Source organism: Gadus macrocephalus, chromosome 6, assembly GCF_031168955.1.
Source record: "Gadus macrocephalus chromosome 6, ASM3116895v1".
Classification (NCBI taxonomy): domain Eukaryota; kingdom Metazoa; phylum Chordata; class Actinopteri; order Gadiformes; family Gadidae; genus Gadus; species Gadus macrocephalus.
In genome coordinates this window covers 20,730,059-20,751,983 of record NC_082387.1, presented here as the reverse complement: position 1 = coordinate 20,751,983, position 21,925 = coordinate 20,730,059, and the positions used below count along the sequence as shown (strand labels likewise).

The following is a 21,925-nucleotide window of genomic DNA, read 5'->3' as shown; positions in this document are numbered from 1 at the left end:
AACAATTTGAGACACTACTTGACCAAAACAACTTTTGATTAAATGTGTTTAATATTTCATGCGTTGGTTCATAGCGCGTTTGTGTGTTTGTTCACCTTTTATTTGCTCTCTGATTCGGGATAAACACAAGCATTCAAACGCTTTGTGTGGCTTTACAGTGTGTGTGTGGTGGAGTATTTCCCTCAGAGCTGCTGACGGGATCAGACGGGATTTAGTTCCTTTGTGTTTGAAAAAGGTATTAGAAGGATAACATATTTAGTGACCATGAACCATAGCGATGTTCGACTGTCTGAAAACGTTCATCCTCTCTGAGCCGATGAGGAGAGTGCGCCCAGGACGTCTTACCCATGAGCACCGCAGAGTAATCCCCCGTGAACACACACCTCTCTAAGTGGTGTCTATAGAAATACTTAGGGTATTGTTGGGGCATGTGTGAGAACTAATAATATGTAGTTAGTGGTAGGGTTTTGTCATGCCAGCCCACTAACACACACGCACACACACACACACGCACACACACACACACACACACACACACACACATGCACGCACGCACACACACATACAAAAGCACGCGCACAACTTCGTCTTCTCACGAGTATCCTGTAGTTGCTCCTGTAGGTCCGCTGGGCTGGTCTCCTCCCTTGTCTCCTAAAGACCTCCTCCCCTGTCTCCTAGAGTCTTCCTCCCTGTATCCCAAGGCTCCCCTCCCCCGTCTCCTAAGTCTTCCTCCCCCGTCTCCTAAGTCTTCCTCCCCTGTCTCCTAAAGCTCTCCTCCCCGTTCTCCTGAAGTCCTCCTCCCCCGTATGATATAATGTATGTGTGTGTGTGTGTGTGTGCGTGTGTGTGTGTGTGTGTGTGTGTGTGTGTGTGTGTGTGTGTGTGTGTGTGTGTGTGTGTGTGTGTGTGTGTGTGTGTGTGTGTGTGTGTGTGTGTGTGTGTGTGCGTGTGTGTCTTCATGTGTACAGGACATGCCTGAGTGTTTGAATTCCTCTGGTGATTGAAAGGAGTGTCTCTGAATGGTCGGGGCACCACTTCTGCTGCAAACTTAAATGTTTGCGTGTGTGGTCTGTCTGTATGTTTGTGTGTGTGGTATGTGGGGTCTGTGTGTGTGTGTGTGTGTGTGTGGTCTGTGTGTGTGTATTTATGTGTGTGTATGTGTGTGCATGTGTGTGTGTGTTCGGTGTTTGGTGTGGAAAAAAAATCCTTGTCTCCGCCCTCCCACGGTAGGCTGAGCATCTTGTGACCTGCATTATGGTGTTAACCTCTTGTGGACCAACATCTCAGAGGTGGTGCTGGTGGAGCTGTTACTGCTGGTGCTGCTGTCTGTTTTCCTTAGCTACCTCTGGGTGACCTTCTCCACCTCTTCCTCCTCCCCCTCCTCCTATTCCCTCCTCCTACTCCACCTCCTCCCTCCTCCTCCTTCCTCCCTTCCTCCTCCCTCCTCCTGCTCATCCTCGTCCTCCTCCTTCCTCCCTTCCTCCTCCCTCCTCCTGCTCATCCTCCTTCTCGTCCTTCCTCCCTTCCTCCTCCCTCCTCCTGCTCATCCTCCTCCTCCTCCTTCCTCCCTTCCTCCTCCCTCCTCCTCCTCGTCCTTCCTCCCTCCCTCCTCCCTTCCTCCTCCTCATCCTCCTCCTCCTCCTCCTCCACCCGCCACCCACCCCGACCCCAGTGTGTAAATCCAGTGCTTGCAGTGCAGGGTGACATCATAGCCGGTGTCAGGGAGATTGATTACATCTGGGGAGAGGTCTGTGCCTCAGCGGCCAGGTACCTCAGCCAAGGTATTCGAACTAACACGTGAAAAGAGAAGAGAGAGGGGCGCAAGGGGGTCTGCAGTGGGGCGCAGCCTTTAAAGGAGTATTAGATATGATCTCCCAGACGCTGTGGGACCGGGAGAGACCTTTAAAGGCAGGCCAGGCAGCGGCGGTAGGATTGCTTTTGGCCGCGGGTCCGACATTTATGTTCTGTAGACTTATGTTAGGAGTTACGAGGTGCATTGAGGTCCAGGGGGGGCTGTTAAACGGAGAAGCATTTTTGTGTTCATATCTTCATGAAACGTATGAATAACAAGTCAACAGAGACTTAATGTCTTTGGAAAGCAACCGAGGAATAGAAATCAAAGATCTAATCATAAAAAAATAAGACATTGAAATTTGCATAATATTAATTTGTTCGTCATGTGCTTCCGTGCTTCCGTTTCAAGCTTAAATTAATAGGTTTAATGATTAATGATTAATGATTAAACTAATTCAACAGTTCATGTCACAATAGTTATGACAGATCCATAATGGGGGTCTCTCTCAGTAGTCCTCCATCAAGCACTAAACACTGGCATCTTCCTAATGGAGTTGAAAAGTAAAACCATGATGTCTTAAAGTTGGTATTTCCCCCCCCCCCCCCCCCCCCCCCCCACAGCTCTACCAAATCCAGGAGAAACCGGCCCAGAAGAAACCGCCCCCCCCCTCCATCGAGGTGAGATCCTTTTGACCGCTACTCTAGAAACAGTCTTCGTGTGAACCCCCCCATTCTCCCCGCACCTCAACGTAAGACCCCCTTATCCACACCGAAAGCAAACGGAACCGACTGTGTTTGGGTTTTAACTCTCCGCCCTCCGACTGGGACGCGGCCCCGTGCGCTGCAGGCCAGTCTGGTGTCTGAGCTGATGAGCTTTGAGGCGGAGCTGGACTCGGACATCCAGGGCCTGGAGAGAACGCTCTCCCAGAGGACGCGCCGCCAGCGTCCAGGCCGGGGTGAGGTACTGAGCCCCCCCTACCACCACCACCACCACCACCACCACCGCCACCACCACCACCACAACCCCTCCTCCTCCCAATCTCTCTCTGCTGCTGATCCTCCAGCTCCCTGTCCTGTCCTTCCACGCACATACAGGCACGCATGCACACACGCATACTGGCACACGTGCGTGCGCACGCATACATACAAACACACCCGCACATATGCACACACATAAACACACACAGAAATTACCCCAGGTGCACAGACACACACATACACCCGCACACACACACAAATACACACACACACACACCAGCACACACACATAGAAAAATACCCTTCCCTGATCCCTGCAGTACCCCCCCCCCGCCCTCCTCACTGGGGTCTGACCGTGGGGGGCGCCCTGCTTGCTCCCGATCCACGCCTGATTCCTTTGTCTTGTTCTGCTGCGACCCAGAGCACAGTCCCATTGACACAGCTACTCCCTCCCCCACGTCTGCTCGTCCAATCACCTGCCTGATCCTCACGAACACCGGCAGCGATCAGCCCTGCCTGCCAATGAAAACAGATCTAATTTTCCCACACTTGATTATTGTGATGACAACCCCAGCCTTGAAAACGCACATCCTGCATGTCCTGTACACATGATTGGTGTACAGGATATTTGATTACATCTTTGAATGCATACGTTGGACTCTGCTCTCAGCTTAATTCATGTGTGACGATCGTGATGTGATGCGAGCTGCATGTGCTGTGAAGTTTTCTTCAAGTCAATTCAAAGTTCCACCATGAATCATGCGTGCACGCAATCTAAGGAGCGTAGGACCCAGGGGACTCCCTCTCTGCTGGGAGTGGTCTCAGCCCGGCTCCGGAGCTCTGTTGGGAGTAGTTATGGGATTTCCTTCTGTAGTCTTGAAGATACAGTGGCAGGGTGAAGGGTGCTTCAGGGAACAGCCTTCTAATGCAGAGTTCTGCTTTCAGGAGCCCAGAAGCCAGAATCCCGGCCCTGTTTCAGCGATAGGCAGTGCTAACTACAGGTGAGTTGACTTCACTTACCGGTGTGTCTTTCTGTGTCCTGTGGGAGTGCAACAACACTGGTGATGTTGGAGGAATGTGTGTGAGGAGCGTGGCTGCACTGTTTCTGCATAAACAAATGTCTCTGCATGAGTTGAACAACCCACATACCGCTGTGATAGGACCGATAGGAATCATAGTAGAGAAAAGGTTGTTTGTGAAGCTTTTTGAACATCAAATGTCTGTCTTATCCTTACGATCAGCAGGCTCTAGGGAACAACTATGAGGCAGGGAGAGAAACATTCTTTGATCAAACTGGTTCGACCCTCATAAAACAGGTCTTTGAGTTTATTTCCTTTGTTTTCTGGATCTGGTCAACAGTGCATACGTAATGGTTAGACAGGCAGGTGAATGAATAGGCCTGAGTAAACCCAGTTAATGAACCACATACCCAGCCATATGTGCAGCCAACTGCAGCTGCCTAATCCAATTGGATATTGACTCATTAGGAGTAAATACCTAAACCGTGGCGATTCCAATCATCTCTTCCCCACTGTTTCAAGAGGCCCTTTAAACGCTATGTGGGATCAGGCTGGGGACGTGATTATAGCGATGCAGCAGAGAGGAGAGAGAGAGAGCAGAGAAAGAGCAGAGCTCCCAGACATCGTGAGGGTGACTTCAACAAGTTCATGGGCGATGTTTGACGGTTCAAAAGGGCAGTGTTCCGCTCGGCGCTCACCGGTATGCAAGACATTCCTGGAGGATTCAACCTCACATGTTGTTGTTGTTGGAGGAGACCCCGTTCTGTTCCTATAGGTAGGGGGCGGGCCTCAGTGTCTGTTCCTATAGGTAGGGGGCCCCAGGGCCTGTATGTTCCTATAGGCAGGGGCCTCAGGGCCTGTCCCTATAGGTAGGGGGCCCCAGGGCCTGTATGTTCCTATAGGGACAGGCCTCAGGGCCTGTATGTTCCTATAGGCAGGGGCCTCAGGGCCTGCATGTTCCTATAGGCAGGGGCCTCAGGGCCTGTTCCTATAGGTAGGGGGCCCCAGGGCCTGTATGTTCCTATAGGGACAGGCCTCAGGGCCTGTATGTTCCTATAGGTAGGGGCCTCAGGGCCTGTATGTTCCTATTGGTAGGGGCCTCAGGGCCTGTTCCTATAGGTAGGGCCTCAGGGCCTGTTCCTATAGGTAGGGGCCTCAGGGCCTGTTCCTATAGGCAGGGGCCTCAGGGCCTGTTCCTATAGGTAGGGGCCTCAGGGCCTGTTCCTATAGGCAGGGGCCTCAGGGCCTGTTCCTATAGGTAGGTTGGCACCAGGGCCTGTTCCTATAGGTAGGTTGGCACCAGGGTCTATTTGTCCCTATAGGTAGGGGCCGTCGGCGCCTGTTCTACGACGGTGTTGCTCTGTGGACGTAAAATGGAAATATGTGTGTGTTCTTTACTGCTTCCTGTTTTCCAAACCCTTAGTTTGGCCCAGCTGTAAACAGGTTGTTTTCAAAGGGTCATAATTAGATATCCCTGGATGATATCACCTCAGAAACAGGTGGAGATGGTTTGTTTCGGACTGGAATCCCATGTGGACGTTCCACCTGGTGCAAGAGTTTGAAGATGTGGGCCAGACGCCCGCTCTACTCGCTGTCCTTCTCTCACTGACCTTCCTGTCAACTCCCCTGATTCTGCAGATAGGGCGTCTGCTCCTTCCTAATCACATCCGCGTTGATTAAACCCTCTTTCTTGGTTCAGCACAACCCAAAGAATCACATCCCACACATCACACTGAACAGCTGTACTCCAAAGGCCCTGCGACTCTGTGTGCGCCCGTCACACTTATCTGTGTGCATAGATAAGGGGATAATGGTTGGAGAATATTATGTATAATTGGGTTTCTTTCCTCTAGCTCACTGCCTGCAACCAAGCCGGCGGGAAGACCTTCCCTCAGCGGGCCTGCAGCTTCCGCTCCCAGAACGCTGTCCCCTCACGCAGACGGTAAACACCAGCGCTCTCAGGCCAGGGTCCCAGGGCGTGATGGGGCCTGTCCCGTGCCACCATGAAATTTCCTGATAATAACCCTAACCCTAGCCCTTCATAGAGCAGGAGGTCTCTGGAGCTGTGTCCCAAACATGATTCATCACAGTCCTGAATGTGCAGTTTAGCTTCAGAGTTACCTTCAAATAACAATAATCACACTTTTCATTAAGGGTACATTAATTATCCATTCATTAATTAGTTAATTCAGTGATAAGCAGCATTTAACTAATGGTCTAGTAATCATTTACTTATGGTGTTCATGTTTACTCATGGTGTTCATACTAATGGTTTTTATGTTGACTAAAGTATTAATATATACATTATCTAAAACGGTCAGGGTTAACTCTAGCCTACTAACCCTAACCCTAACTAGAGAAACTTTAAAGACCACCTATTATGCTTTTTCGACTTTTATGACCTATAAACGTTGTTATAATGATTTATAGTCATGTTTAACCATACTAAAGCGTCAAATAATGACGTACATGCATTTAGACGTATTCCCTGCTGACCATCTGGGGTGGCTGTGCAGAGCGCTAAACAGCAGGGACGCCGGTCGCGATTCACTTGTTCAAATTTCCGGGATTTATCTACGTAGATTAGAACAATCCAGATTTTCCATGTATGGTAATGCTGCAACATGCTCTTCCGGAAGGTAACCAATCACAACGGAGGGTGGTTGGCAGGAGGGGGGCGAGGGGGCGGAGAAGGACGAAGCAGAGTGTTGACAGAGAATGCTGAAAGCGCCCAGATGAGAGGAAGAGTTTTCCCGAAAATTTACATAGTGTTTTGTGCTGTTTTGTGCTGTCAGGTTGCTCTATAGGAGTCATTAATAAGAAATTAAGACCAGAAAAGTAGTATAATAGGAGATCTTTAACTATGAAGAGCTGACTGAATGTACTGCATTAACTAATGTTAAATAATGGTTTATAATATGCCCTTATTATAAATTGTAATCAATTAATTATACCTTCAACTCATTATCATTAAACAAAAGCCAAGCCTGGTCTAACCCTGTTTACAGTCTCTGGGAAAATGGTCATTCTCATAAGATTCAGTAAGAAACAATTGATAAAAGTGGCAAAGATATACTGCTTTGTGTCTAATCACTCCACCACCTCCTTTCTGTCTCTCCAACTGGAGGGGATGAAGGAGGGGGATTAATTGTGTTCATAAGAAGACAGGGTGGGGGTGGGGAGGAAACACTGAGCATAAGGAAGTGAAGCAGAGCCGGAAAAGCTGATTAGAGATTAACTTCATTCCATTGTTTTTCCCTCAACATCAATCTAGGTAGCGCCAGCCCACATGTCTGTTTCAGCAGCACCATGACCAAACGGTTCCCATGTCCACATCCTTTTACCCCTTGACACACCTCACATGGCTGTGGTCTCGAAGAACCAGCCGAGCAGCAGGCAGAGCTAGTGTTAGACTCACGTTATATACACTGGAACATGTCCATTCTAGTTGGGGTTTCTTCACGTTTTTATTAGTCTTCGGCAGCTTGACGTTGTTATTCTTCTCTGCAGCAGAAGGCCTCTCCTCTGCATCTGACAGCATGGACGTCCCACCAAAACGAGAGGAGAAGAAGGTACATCCCCATGAGCTACTCACCGTTGGAGAGGAACTTTGGAGTTTCTCAACCTGGACCCTTTTATCCGTCATTCTGGACTGATTGGGACAACATTTTTTAAATTGTTCCAGTGTTGAGCAAGAGCTGCTCAGCCTTTGCAGCCAGGAGCGGTTATGCAACTGTGCTGCGGGCCGCGGGCCCCTGTCACTGGAGGCCCTCCTAAAGAGCTGGCTCTGCCCCTGACTAAGGCTCACAGAGTCCGACAACCTCATGGACAGGATCCCTGCACAGGAAAACCACTTTAATCTTTGGCTTGATCTGGTGTCGTTGTTATTTTGCCTAACCAAGTCTCGCTTAGGAAGGAGCCACCCTCTTAAGTCTCGTGAGAGTTGAGTTGTTGCAGGAAGATAACGTTGGAAACGTGATTTGGAGTTTGGGGATGAGTGTTGGCAGGAGTTTTGTTGTGCTGGACTACTGAAAGCCTAGCTTAGCATTATGTAACAGATTTGGGGGAAGGAGGGTTGAGATTGGAGTGACAACAGGGACAATTCCTGCAACTACTCAACTCCTGAGAGATTTCAGAGCGAAGCTTCCCCTTGAGTGAGACTTGGTAAGACATTAAAACAAACTGATAAAGGAAAATAAGTAATTCGCAAGGGATCCTTTCCATAATGTTGTCATACACTAAAAAAGCAATCTGAGCCTGTCAGCTGCAAAAACAAGCACTAGAGGATTCACATTGACAGGCGATCTAATAATATTGAGCAATAGTGTTACATTACAGCCCATATGGAAGCTGCAATGACCAAAACACTATTGCTCAATACTGGATCCATTGCAAAAACTGTTGTCCACATTAGTGACTTTACAATACACAACTTACGCAACTTTCTCCAGGGTAAAATATGGTTAACTACGCAATAGGCCTTGAGCTGTACTGTAAATGTTGTTTTGGAAGTGACTGATGGTTGCCCATTCTATGCTACACAGATTCCTTAATTAGAAAGCTTGTGTTCTGTTGTTTATCCAGATGAAAGCGGCGAGAGTCAAGTTCAATTTCCAGGCACAGTCCCCCAAGTAAGTAGCAGTACTGAACAACCCCCTGTTCATTTGTTCAGCATTCTTACAGAACACATCAACGGTGCTCGAGGTTAAATAGAAGAGATATATTTCCGAGGAATCTCTTATAAATACCATAGCCATGTTGTCATCTGTTTCTAGTTGCCTGCTCCTGCCTCTGTGTGGGAAGATTTCGATTTTGCTCTTCCCTGATTAGTTCTGGGAATCCTTCTTTCCTGTCAATCACATTCTTGCACATGTAATGTAGGGAGGGAGGGAGCTCTTTCTCACTCTCTCCCTTCACAAATCTCAAACGTTACTTACAGCAACTTTAAGCACATTCAATTACACAATAAGCAGACAAAACATCAGCAGCGCTTTACATTATAATCATCAGCGTATGATTTGAAATGCTTGAATCTGCACAACAAAATGCAAGAGACTGCCCTCTTGTGGAGAGGGTTTTTAAAATAAAGGAAATACCCTTTTCTACCACAAAACACAATTTTAAGTCTCAAATACTGTGATGTATCACAGCACTGGGCTTCTGTCGGTCTCAGTGCATCTCTGGTTGTCTTGTGTGTCTCTGTTTGTGTTGTGTCTCTCTCTGTGTATCTAGTTGTCTCTGTGTATCTCAGTGTCTCTCAGTGTCTCAGTGTGTGTCTCTGTGTAACTCTGCCTGTTGTCCAGGGAGCTGACTCTGCAGAAAGGGGACATTGTTTACATCCACCGAAAGGTAGACTCCAACTGGTACGACGGAGAGCATCACGGCAGAGCTGGGATTTTCCCCACCACCTATGTTGAGGTACGCCTCCTCTGATTGGTCTGTCTCTTGTTAGCGTAGCAACAGTAAAACATGACCTGTTTGGGATGGTGTCTCTTGTTGTGTTTGTGACTGCGATTTATTCTGTTTGTGACTGTGTCTCTTGCTCTGTCTGTGACTGTGTCTCTTGCTCTGTATGTGACTGTGTCTCTTGTTGTGTTTGTGACTGTGTCGCTGGTTCTGTTTGTGACTGTGTCTCTGGTTCTGTTTGTGACTGTGTCTCTGGTTCTGTTTGTGACTGTCTCTGGTTCTGTTTGTGACTGTGTCTCTGGTTCTGTGTGTGACTGTGTCTGGTTATTTTATTGACTGTGTCTCTGGTTCTTTGTGTGACTGTGTCTCTAGTTCAGTTATTGACTGTGTCTCTGGTTCTGTGTGTGACTGTGTCTCTTGTTCAGTTATTGACTGTGTCTTTGGTTCTGTGTGTGTGACTGTGTCTCTTGGTCAGTTATTGACTGTGTCTCTGCTTCTGTTTGTGACTGTGTCTCTTGTTCAGTTATTGACTGTGTCTCTGGTTCTGTGTGTGACTGTGTCTCTTGTTCAGTTATTGACTGTGTCTCTGCTTCTGTTTGTGAGTGTGTCTCTTATTCAGTTATTGACTGTGTCTCTGGTTCTGTGTGTGACTGTGTCTCTTGTTCAGTTATTGACTGTCTCTGCTTCTGTTTGTGACTGTGTATCTTGTTCAGTTATTGACTGTGTCTCTGGTTCTGTGTGTGACTGTGTCTCTTGTTCAGTTATTGACTGTGTCTCTGGTTCTGTGTGTGACTGTGTCTCTTGTTCAGTTATTGACTGTGTCTCTGGTTCTGTTTGTGACTGTGTCTCTTGTTCAGTTATTGACTGTGTCTCTGGTTCTGTGTGTGACTGTGTCTCTTGCTCTGTGACTGTCTCTTGCTGGATGTCCAGGTGCTGGCCCCCACGGAGAAGCCCACCCCCATCAGGACCCCCACCGTCCAGGTGGTGGACTGCGGCGAGGCGGTGGCGCTCTACACCTTCAATGCGGACCTCCCCGTGGAGCTCTCCTTCAGGAAGGTTTGTTGGCCTCAGAGTTTCCTCGTTTGCGGCTTTAGTTCCTTTCAGACGTTTAGTAGGAGAAATGTAGCAGGCGATAAATAGTGATGCATTGTGTTCACATTGGAGTATGTTTAGAAACAGTTCGGCACATGGTGGGGACTTTAAATGGTAGAAACTTTATGAGTAAGAGTACCTAATTATGATTTAATTTGCGTTGGCCTGTACCTGAAATGTAGGCCTTAATCTTAAGAATAGTTTTGATTACTTCAATAAACATAAAACATAAGATGGAAAAAACCAATATACCATTACATAATTGTGTATTATATCGTATTGTGTTCTATTGAAATATATCATTAATATTATATTATATAATAGTATAATATATAGTATTGTATTATGTTAAATCACATTATATTATAGTATAATATATTATATTATATTATAGTATAATATATTATATTATATCATATTGTAATATAACATATTATATAACTATATTGTATTTTATTTTATTACATTACATTGTATCACAATATATTTTATTATATTATTTTACAGTGTATTCTATTCTATTCTATAATTAAGCAATAGATCACGCCAGGCTGTGGTATGTGCTCATTATACCACTGTTAAGGGGTGTTGTCCGGCCCCGACGCGCAGCGGAGGGCCGGCGACCCCCTTCACAGTGGTATAATGAGCACATGCCACTGACTGAAGTGATCTATTGCTTTTATACAACGGTTACTGTTATGGCGAAACGAAAGTCATAGACACACTACATTTAAAAAGAAACCAAGAAAGTCAAAGTAGCCGTTTTATTAAAGAATACAAAAAAGTAGTCCCTCCTGGCTGCCGCTATGCATCGACGGTCGCTATGCAACACACTTTAGCGTCCCTCCGAGAGAAGGCTCCGATAGAGCGGTTCGCCGGCAATTTATCCTATGGAGCAGTTCACTCGCCGATTTTCGACTTCAGTGAACTGTGCTATTGCTTTTATACAACTGTTAAAATTATGGCAAAATGACTTCACACACACACACTAGTAAAAATACGGTTGTATTCTTTGACACTTTCCACTTCAAGGCGCGGAGTGATACTTTCACAAAATGATTGGGCGTCATGGCAGTTATGTATACGCTCATTATACAACAGTTAGGAACCAATCAGATCGCTGGATTCAGGCCCCCCGTTGTATAATATAATATAACCCTGTACAATATAGTCTTGTGATTGCTAAGGGTGTGTCTGTCCACTAGGGGGAGCTGATCAGTGTGACCCGCCGTGTGGACGACAGGTGGCTGGAGGGCAGGATCCCAGGGACCAGCCGGAGCGGCATCTTCCCCGCCAACTACGTCCAGGTCAACAAGATGCCCCGAACAAAAAGCGCCTCAGAGGACCACCCCGCGGGACCCCTGTCTCCACGGGTCCCCCAGTCTCTGGGGTCCCCCCAGCTTCTGGGGTCCCCCCTGTCCCCGGGGTCTCCTGGGCCCCAGAGTCCGGGACGCCCACTCTACTCCCCCCGGCCGCTCTCCCCCCTCTCCCTCCACTCGCCCCTCACCCCCACGTCCCTCAGCCCGGTCCACTCCCCCCTGAAGCCCTCCTCACCCGTCCCCTCGCAGTCACGCTATCCCGCGCTCACGCCCGCCACCAGAGACACAAACAGCCTGTGGCCCCACGGGGCCCGCGGCCCCACCGGCCCCCAGGGAGGAGGCCAGGCCGGCCAGACCTCGGGGGCCATGGCCGGGCCCCCATCGGTCAAGACATCGGCGGGGCCCTCCCCAGCACGCACTGAGCACTGGCAGGTCTGCTTCACTGTGTCACTGCACCACTGCACCGCTGCACATGAACGATGCTCACTGCCGCGCAGCACTGGGGGGGTGTATATTCAAATAGATCCTACTTTGTTGCTTTATTAGTTATTTAATGATTAGCTCCATTTATTCATCTTTTTTGGTCTTGATTTCCTCTCAACAAACTTCCTGAAAGGGAACCTAGACATGATGAATTCATAATAATCTAAATTTTCTAAATTTTTCCGTCATTACTTTGTCCCGCGAGGACCAATTATAAAACACTCATTTTTATAACATTGACTATTCATAACACCAATTATTGGGAGCACATTTTTCCCCACGGCCCCCAGCGCTGCTGTGCTCCTGTGTGTGTTGCTGAAGCATGATGATGGCTGTGATTCAGCTGGAACGTGAACCGTATTCCTCATGGCACGAGCGCTTCATGTCTTCAGGGCGGAGCTCCAGCCCAGCCTCACCCCAACTCCAGCACAGCGCCAAAAACACCAAGAGCGCCAAACAACTACGGCTCCGCTTCGGCACAACGCCCTCCGTGAGTGTCCCAAGCACCGCGACCCATAAGCCAATACATGCACAACTTTAAAGGTCCCATGGCATGCTACTTTAAGGATGCTTATATATAGGTGTGAGTGCCCTTAATACAGTATTTGAAGACATTCAAGAAATTCAGCCTTGGTGCTGAATTACAGACACTACAAGCCAGTCCCACAATGAGCTTTCCACAAACTGCCGTTTTTAGAGGCGGGTCAAGGTGGAGCGTGGGGGTGTGGCCCTGAGCAGCTTGCGGCCACGGTACCACGCGCTCGTGTTTACCGTCGATGTATCGCAATGGCGAGGCGCGCACAGCTTTTGGCCATGTTCTGTAAATATTCTAGAACACTCCGGGTGCTCTGGCAGTTGTCCTGGAGCTCTATATCTAAATAATATCATAATATGCATAGATATCTATATCATATAATTAGTGCTGTCAAGTGATTAAAATATTTAATCGTGATTAATCGCATCAATGTCATAGTTAACTCGCGATTAATCTGAAAAAGATTATATCCGAAATATCCCTGGATTTCTTGCTGCTAGCCTTTTAGTGGGATCAGAAAGTGTTGAGAAGGACAGTAATAAAATATATTTGGTAAGATGGATATAAGAAGAGAGACCCGCAGTGAAATCAACCCGGTCCACTTGACATCGGGTAGGTGCATGACAGTGGTAGGCTTACCGTAAAACTTCAATAGCCCAGGCTTTTATTTGTTTCAATCACTGAACTTTCGAACCAAACTCTTGCTCAGCAAAGATGGGAAATACTATCACATTTATTTTTTTAATCAGTATGAATATTCCTACCGTACGAAGGCCTATACACATTACCAGGCTATTGAATAACGCCTACACACACACACACACACACACACACACACACACACACACACACACACACACACACACACACACACACACACACACACACACACACACACACACACACACACACACACACAGGATTGTTGACCGCGATTGTCTCCCGCCGGAGCCCCGCTGACCGCTGCTGAGGCACCAACGTCTCGGAAGCGGGCAGCGGGCAGCGCCGAGGCACCACCGCCCAGCGGAGGAGGTTCCTCGCGGCGATGGTACCTCAGTAGCGGGCAGCGGGGCTCCAGCCAGACCGTCGCGAGCAACAATCCCTTTGTCCTCCATGTTGCGGTTTATGTACTTCAGGGAGGGCAAAGCCAAAGTTCCTTTCCCCCAAATTCTTTGGGCGGGCTAAGCAGAGAAGGGGAGGTAACCTGGACCCTTATGACGCATATGGGGCCAAATACGAAATCGGAGCATCTGAGCTTTCTTTTTTCAAAGGCAGAGCAGGATACCTAGTGCTCGTTTTACACCTAACGCTATTTCTAGCTACTGGGGGACCATAGGCAGGGTAGGGGAACTCATATTAATGTTAGAAAACCAAATAAAGTGAAATTGTAATGCCATTGGACCTTTAAGGTTGAGCCCTGCAAAATGTGATCCAATATTTCAGATACAAAGCTGTGTACAACTACAAACCCCAGAATACAGATGAGCTGGAACTGAGGGAGGGGGACATTGTCCAAGTGATGGAGATGTGTGACGACGGCTGGTTTGTAGGTAAGAGTCCCGCTCTGAACTTCCACTGCCACAGCAAGCCTGACCCCTAGTGGTCAAAACAGAACATTACAGGTTCTAAACGACATTCTTTGTTAACAAATCTTTTATCATTGTTGCCACTGTTTTATTTTTTTGACCACAGCATGTGTTCTTTGTCGCCGTAGGTACGTCAGAGAGGACCCACGCCTTCGGGACTTTCCCAGGGAATTATGTGGCACCTGTTTAATAGCACTTGGGTCTAGCCCTCAACACACAGCCACTGCACCTGGGCTGACCAGCAGACTGGTGTTGAGTCTCATTGCTCGTTTTCACCACCACAGCCGGAGGCGTCCAGCCCCAAGCCTCACCAGCACTGCTCGGAAACTTCATCTCATTTCAATCTGTCACCCAACACCCTGTTAAAATCCTGCTTGAGTTGATTTTCCCTGCATGCTACACGCTGCCCAGAGACTCAGCTGCCCTCTAATGTCCAGAACAGAGGCTCGGCCATGAACACTGTGTGAGTTCCCACCACACCTTTCTGCTGTGTGTGTGTGTGTGTGTGTGTGTGTGTGTGTGTGTGTGTGTGTGTGTGTGTGTGTGTGTGTGTGTGTGTGTGTGTGTGTGTGTGTGTGTGTGTGTGTGAGAGAGAGAAAGTAAGTTCACATTTGTACATTCATGTAAGTGTGTGGTGTGTGTGCGTGCATGCCTGCGTACGTGCGTGCATACATACGTGTGTCAGTGTGAGTCTACTAGTCTTTGTGTGTGTGTGTGCAAGTGAATGAGCAAGCTTCTGGTTGTGTGAGGCAGGATGTGTGTGTGAGCGTGCCTCTCTTTCTCAGGTGAACATGTGCATGCGTGAGTTTAACTGTTGATATGTGCACTGTGTGTGTATTCCACTGAGTGTGCCCCACACACACAATCACTCTCCCAACCGAGGTAAAGCGGCGGCAAGGTGCACAGAAAAGAATGTCTTCCCCCAGCTCTGCAGCCACAGACACTTCAGACACTTCTGCGTCCTGCGAACCTCTCTTGTCCCGCAGCTTGTTCTCTGCGAGCTCCTGCTGGAATCCGTTGACACAGGGAATGACGCTCCACCGAGAACGCTTCACTTGAACTGTTCACCATCACCTGATCACCTGATCACCTGACCGCTGCCCAATGGCAGACGCCTGTGAATAACTATGTGAGTGCCATGTTGTGACATGTGACATGTCTCTCCCCCCTAACCTTATGCCTTTCAGATCTTTGAGAAAAGCCCTGGCTGGGCGAGATGTCACATCGCCATGTCGACGGTCTCTAGACCGCCTCATACTTAACTCATCTAACAGTGGGCCCAATAACATGTGTTCCTACGTTTACAACATTGAGAATCACAACCAGGATGCACGTGAACGCGTAGGCTAACACCACTTTCAAGTTATTCATGTATTGTTTTACTGTTTGCCTTCATGAGGAAGTCTGTGTGAAGATCCGAGCTGTATGTTCATCCATTAAGCTGAATATGTGATTTGAATGTAACGCAGACAGGAAATGATGACACTGTCTGTTATGAGGTATAATAGGAGTCAACAATAACCTGCCATTTAAAACGATATGTCTGAAGCAGAAAGACAGGCTAACCTTGAGTTGGTTTTCTATCTTGACTACAATGTTTTTAGACAATCCCGCCACCATTTCCAGCTTAGCTTCTATATTCGATTATTTAAATAGCTCTGTACGCTTCTACTGTTCACACTGGCTTATCGTTTAACTTTATCACTTTGAAGAGTACACATAAAAATGAGTAAATCAGTTACTATTGCTCCAAGTATCAATTAGTGCGGCATAGGTAATGCCGATCAGGACAGCGATCCATATATTCATACATTCTATGGTTGAGTAAAGCCCAGGACATAAAAAAGATGATTGTACAGACTATTACTGTTATCAAATGAATGTATAATATATTTTGCTTAATAAAAAGATGTTTAAAAAATGTGGTACACAATAAAACTTTTTTATTAATAAAAAATTGATTGATGATTGATTGAGTGTTTCTGTCATTTGTAAATATAAGACATTGAGAAATCAACATTAGAGAAGCCTTTTCAAGCATTAAATTAACAAGGATAGATAGGTATTGCAAACTGCTGACGTTTCTTATACCAAGTACACATTTCGGCATGATTCCCATTTTTTCAGCACTACAGAACGACATTTATATTAACTTATAAGACACAAATACGTCAAATTTACTGATTGATGTAAGTCCCCTTTATTTGGATTGGGATGATAACGCTGCCTACAATTATTTATGAGTTTCTATTGTGTGAACGAAATGTATAAAAATGCTATAAAATATGCTTCGACAGAAAAAACAAAATATAAATTGAGTAAATGTCTCATTTTAAAGAAAAGGAAAATTTAATCGTACGGTAAGCACTTCACTAGCCTAGTTAGAAAAGGGCTACAATGATGCAGTCCAATACCATATAGGGCCTACCATTGTGCAATATGATGCACTGTGTGAAGAGGGCGCACTTGTATAATGCAGACTGAAACTCGACTAGCGCGTCTATAAATGACTCAATTATCACTCAGACGTCCGTCTCCTCCCCTTTGCCTCCACCCACCTCCACCTTCATGCGAGCTCCTCTCCGTCGGCCTGAATTGTGATCACAGCACGTGCGCGGTGAGCACGTCCCCCTCTGAGGCTCCACAGGTGGTCACAGACGCTCATTCCTACCCGAGCAAACCAGAGGAACCACCACCGTCCCCCAAGGCGCTTCGGCACATTATCTAAAGTTGGAGATCCATTGACAGACAAATCCAGCGCTGTCGGACGAATTAGTAACGGGAGTTTTCGGATACCATCACCGGGCAGGCCTTTGAGCGTACGATATTGGGTTTGAGCTGAATTGTCGCTGCTTTGACCGGTGGCTCTGAGCGTTGTGGTACTGCAGGTGTCTGCTCGCTACTGTTACCCCCTTGGTAAGTAAGTTAATCATTTATTTTATTGCATTAATACTTGAAAACATACTTGGACTGACGTATCTGAATTTAAATCATATCGATGTAACCTATTTCGCCTTTTTTTTATCCAGTTAATATACCAATTTGCCTAAAATCAGTTTATAAGCTAAAATTGCTCAGGTTTGTAAACAAAATATCTGTATGTATGTGTGAACCATATAACTAGTAAACCAGCTATACAACGTATACAAGCTATACTGTTTCCTACAGTACATCAGTGGGTCTGTTGCAGCAGTCATTCTGAACATGGTTCCTAAAGTACATCACAGTAAATCAGTGGGTCTGTCCCAGCAGAACCACTGACGGCACTGTCTCTTGTCACCGCAGAGAAGTTTGCATTCTGTGTGTCTATGGTCATGTCAGAGAGATTTGGGTTCATCTGGCATGCAGTTTTCCCATTTAGCCCTAGTCCATAAAGTGGTGGGCTCAGAGAGCTTTCTCAAAATGCAGTCGGTCATTATGGTTCAAGTTCTTGCCAGTACTGCTTAAGGAATGTATTTTTCTTCAGTGTCAAGAGTCTAGACGGTTCCATTCCATCAGGTCACCTCTAAAACGTACAAAAGACTAACAATGGCTGGTATGTTTGGCAAGTGATAAGCTCTTTTATAAAACCGGGTTCAGGGGTCAAATGTTGTTGACGTGACTCCTCCACTTGAGTCACACAGACTTCCTCTGTGACATGGGATAAATAACTGAATTCCATCTTCAGGTGGTCCGTGGTAGGTAGATATTTGTCTATTCTCGAACAGTCCAGGTGAAACCCTATGTTGGACTACTATCCTCATGACCGGTGTTGATGTACCTCTTCATTGTCAGCAGCCCCTGCTGTCTTTCATGTGCGGCTCTGCATGCATCATTGTTCTCCCGACGCTGTTTCCATGAACGTGTTGCTGCGTTTCAGACCTTCCAGAAGTAAATCGCAAAACCGTCACAAAAAAATACTTTAATTTGGGACAGCATGACAAAGCGTTGGCCTTTCTGAGCTCAATAGGAAACCAGCCAACATGTTTGGCTTAACTCGTTTGACATTTGCCTTGAAGCTGAATTCTAATCCCTGTTTGTTTCCCTTAGCGTTGCCTTATAGCTTGTTTGCCTCAGATGTATTCCCTTGAGTCTGAGGACTGGTGTCTTTTTCTCTGAGGGATGTTTTATTGATCAGTGCAGCAAGGGTTATCAGCAGGTTGAATATGCAGCGTCAAGTTGTGGTCAGTTAACCCTTGAGGAACTAGTTTTGAGGCCTTTGGAATAATTGCAGTGTGTTGCCTGGCATCTGACCCAATGGACGCCATGTTTGCCAATCGAAGGTAAAACACAAACTGACATGAACCGCTTCTCACGAAAACAAGGTCAGCGCTCGGGAGAACACGCGTGTTAGGCGCTCAAGTGGAGTGTAGGAGCAGCTTGAGTGAGAGTGTAGGTGGAGGAACTGTCCTCCCCATCGCGCCTCTGGGTGGTGCAGGCGGAGGATGCGGTGGAAGGCCTGATTGCCAGGGAGCAGGGCTGATGTGAGCCACAGTAACGTGATATCCGGATGAGGATGCTGAGGGAGATAAGTGGTGTTCCCATGTCGTCACACACTGTGTCTTCACACTAGTGGTCACTCCACGATTGACGGGTGTTCCACACGGTTGCTGAGCAGCAGAGGAATTTAGATTCCGTCTATTCTGTTGACCTACCTTTTTAAATGTTCCTGTTCTTCTCACAATGTGGTTATGCAAGCATTCAAAGCAGAATTGTCTCTAACTTTATGGCTGGGAGGGGCCATGGAACTGATTGCTGTCGATGCTTGTCAGACAGGACGATGGTTCTGCCGCTGCCCACGGTGTTCAGGTCTTAGTCATGGCACTTCTGTACCAACCAACGCCCTTTCGGCTTTGCTTGTAATTGGTTTTGCATGTTTATGTTTGTGCCATGTTTCTGATCACCTTGGTGATTACAATCATATTCAACCTCCTTGAGTGTGATTGGAGAATGCAATGAATGCTACTGAGGTCATACTAGATCGAGGGGAGAGGCTATGTAGGACATTCCTGTCTTTCTATTCAGAGGGTGTGTGTCCAGCAGGTACATGCTCCTTGATCCTCAACAGCACAAGGTGCACAGCCCGCTACAACCACCAGCAGTTTAGCAGGTTCACTGGAGCGTCCATCACACAGTGCTCCTGAAAGTATCCCCTCTGATTAGATGTAGAGACCGAGAGACATCTTGAGAGCGCCACATCACGATGTAGCTCACTCCGGAACGGGAAGAGGGATTGTCCAAATTAGGCACAGTAAGCCCTCCTTGTGGCCCCCAGATGTGTCGTAAAGGCAGGGATGATAACATCCATATTCCTCCGTCGGCCGGGGGGTGGGGAGGAGGTGGTAGTTGGATAAGATTCTCTTGGATTGGTAAGACGCCGGCTTTTCCTGTTTCACCTCCCGGGTGTATTTCTCATTTCACCCAGAGGAAGAGAGGATGAGTGGGAAGAAGGAGTTGGATGAGTGGGAAGAAGGGGTGGGATCAGAGATGGCTGCGATATTCCTCACTTCATTCTTTTTTATTTTTCTTCTCAGTCCATTCGAAGGAAAGGTTGAGTCTCGTTAGTATGAACAAGAGGGCCGGGCCTCTTCATCATGAAGCATGTCTGCTTAATGCATCATCATCATCATTATCCTGTGTTCAGCAGTATCCCTGCTGGTGTCTACATTTAGGAGACGTTCGCTTAACCAAGGGCCAACAATTAAAGCATGCAAGTGGTGCCACTGCTCGACGGCCCCCCAAGGTCCCCCACGATACCTGACCTACTCCACAGTACAGCACGAGGCTAGTCCGCCCACTAAAATAACAGAGGCAAGTCTGTTGTTCCTGAGTAGGCGGGGCTACTACTTGATTGACTGATGTGTTGACATTAAGACGAACAAAAGCATCAACAGGATATGATGATGATGATGATGTCATACTGCCCTTTTTCGAAATTGCACAAATTTCAAGAAAAGGCAAGTTGGCAAGTTCCAACCAGTCAACAAACTCATCTGTTGGGTTGAAGGTGAGTGTGTTGGAGCCGAAGGTTGACGTACACCCTGGCTGTCAGTGTGTCAAAGGAGGAGATGTTAAGATATTGACATAGAAGTCCAAGCCACGACGTGTCTGATGATTCAGGACCATAGCCCTACAGGTGAGTCACTGTAGGGTGGACATAGTTTCTCTCTCTTTTGTCAGTGATGACGCCCCTGAAATAATAGCTGAAGCATTTAGTGTAAAACAACCCTTTATATCCTGATCCAAGTGTGACAGAGGGCAACAGTACCAACCGATACCAACTACAGTGCCAGATAGTGCCTCATGAAATGGATTTCTATGTTGCCTGTCCTAATATGGCATGATTCAACCAATCAGAAAGTGTGTGTCTGTCTGTCGGTCTGTCTGTCTGTCTGTGATGAAGGCCCATGCCCTAGTTCTACCCTGACGACCTCATAAATTGAACCAGCTGATACAATTCCCGGCACATGGTTGGCAATAATCATATCGCCATGCTTTATCATGCTGTGATACGTGGTTCCAATATGCATACCATTGCATAGTTGACCTCCTCCAGGTGCTCTTCCCCCCCCCCCCCCTTCCCTGTGTATCTGGCCCTTGCAGGTGTCTTCCAGGGGGATTCCTTAACACATTCAATTCTTATTCCATATTGTGTGGCCCCTTCACAATGCTGGTCTGATACTCTCTGGATCAGCATGGAGAGCAGTGACACCCCTTGCACTGTTCTCGGCTTCAGTTTATTGCTGAAAGGATTGTCACGGCAAGCTTGTGATAGTGTCTCTTGGATTTTATTGGTCCATTAAGTTGCATAACGTAACAAGACTGGTCAGAGCAGAGAGTTCACGAAAAAGAACTTTGAAGCCTCAATCAATCCACAATATCCTTATTATTTTCTCGTTGGCTGTTGAGGAAATGTCAGGTCATCAGTTTACTTTCACTCGCCTGTCAAAATCTGCCCTATCAGCTGGCAACCTCTTCACGCTCCAGAGAGGAGTAGCATGAGGCCGTTAGTTAGCCAAGTGCTGCCCCACTGGGTAAAAGGGATGTGCCTGGGCTGTGTGAGGGAAGGGGAGCTGGGTTAGGGGGGACTTGGTAGTGGTGGTGCCACTGCTACCAACTTTATATGGATCTACAGAAGTGAACAAATGTTGTGCAAGTTTTTCATTTGTTGAGGTGTTGTAATGAACGGGCAGCAACAAAAAAAAACAAATGTGCAAAACACTGTCGGTGACAGTGTTCTCCAAACAGGAGAATGTGTCGGCCAGGGTTTGTACCACTTGTCTTCTCTTGCCCTCGATCACTCCAGCCTGTCACTCGGTCTGGTGTCCAAAGAGGCTCCTGTGTTGAAACACGCTCAACGTGCTGCAGGCCTGTGGCTGGGTGAACTAGATCATACGCTGCAGATCCCAGATTGAAAAACAACTTGGGACAGGGTTTCCAGATATGTTGCGGTCGCACAGTTAGTTTCAACCTTATTTAACATTTCTGTGAGCTCTTTAGCTGCCAAACCGCTGTACACTGCGTTCTCCCTCAAAAAAAGTTAGTAACAAAGTTTCTATTCAGGCCTGATTCCTGAATGATCCTGTCTATATGGGCAACATATGCAGGCTAGCCCATGGGGATGCACACTGAGCAGTCTGTCTTCACATAACTCTCAATGCCCATGACAACATCTTCATTTTGCCTGGATGTTTACATTCCCTGAACATTATCAGTACAAATCAAAACAGTTGA

The 21,925-nt window shown here is 47.1% G+C and overlaps 2 protein-coding genes across 10 annotated transcripts in view; both read left to right on the top strand.

The window, feature by feature from the left end:
• Positions 1-16,184, top strand: part of sorbs3 (sorbin and SH3 domain containing 3) — a 26,654-nt gene extending 10,470 nt beyond the window's left edge. For 2 of the 7 annotated variants that reach the window (XM_060054916.1, XM_060054917.1), the window contains exons 9-20: positions 2,416-2,472; positions 2,642-2,755; positions 3,718-3,773; positions 5,645-5,733; positions 7,302-7,363; positions 8,376-8,422; positions 9,095-9,209; positions 10,128-10,253; positions 11,495-12,040; positions 12,484-12,581; positions 14,070-14,176; positions 14,341-16,184. In XM_060054916.1, the coding sequence (XP_059910899.1) occupies positions 2,416-2,472; positions 2,642-2,755; positions 3,718-3,773; positions 5,645-5,733; positions 7,302-7,363; positions 8,376-8,422; positions 9,095-9,209; positions 10,128-10,253; positions 11,495-12,040; positions 12,484-12,581; positions 14,070-14,176; positions 14,341-14,402 (1,479 nt within the window). In that variant the 3' untranslated portion in view covers positions 14,403-16,184. The remainder of the gene's footprint in view (positions 1-2,415; positions 2,473-2,641; positions 2,756-3,717; positions 3,774-5,644; positions 5,734-7,301; positions 7,364-8,375; positions 8,423-9,094; positions 9,210-10,127; positions 10,254-11,494; positions 12,041-12,483; positions 12,582-14,069; positions 14,177-14,340) is intronic. The other 5 variants (XR_009526325.1, XM_060054918.1, XM_060054921.1 and 2 more) reach the window with 5 other exon arrangements.
• Positions 16,185-16,744: 560 nt separating this feature from the next.
• Positions 16,745-21,925, top strand: part of pdlim2 (PDZ and LIM domain 2 (mystique)) — a 30,235-nt gene continuing 25,054 nt past the window's right edge. Inside the window, exon 1 of one of the 3 annotated variants that reach the window (XM_060054925.1) lies at positions 16,745-17,128. The gene's annotated coding sequence lies outside the window, so the exon portion shown is untranslated. Of the gene's footprint in view, positions 17,133-21,925 lie in introns of all 3 variants that reach the window. The other 2 variants (XM_060054923.1, XM_060054922.1) reach the window with 2 other exon arrangements.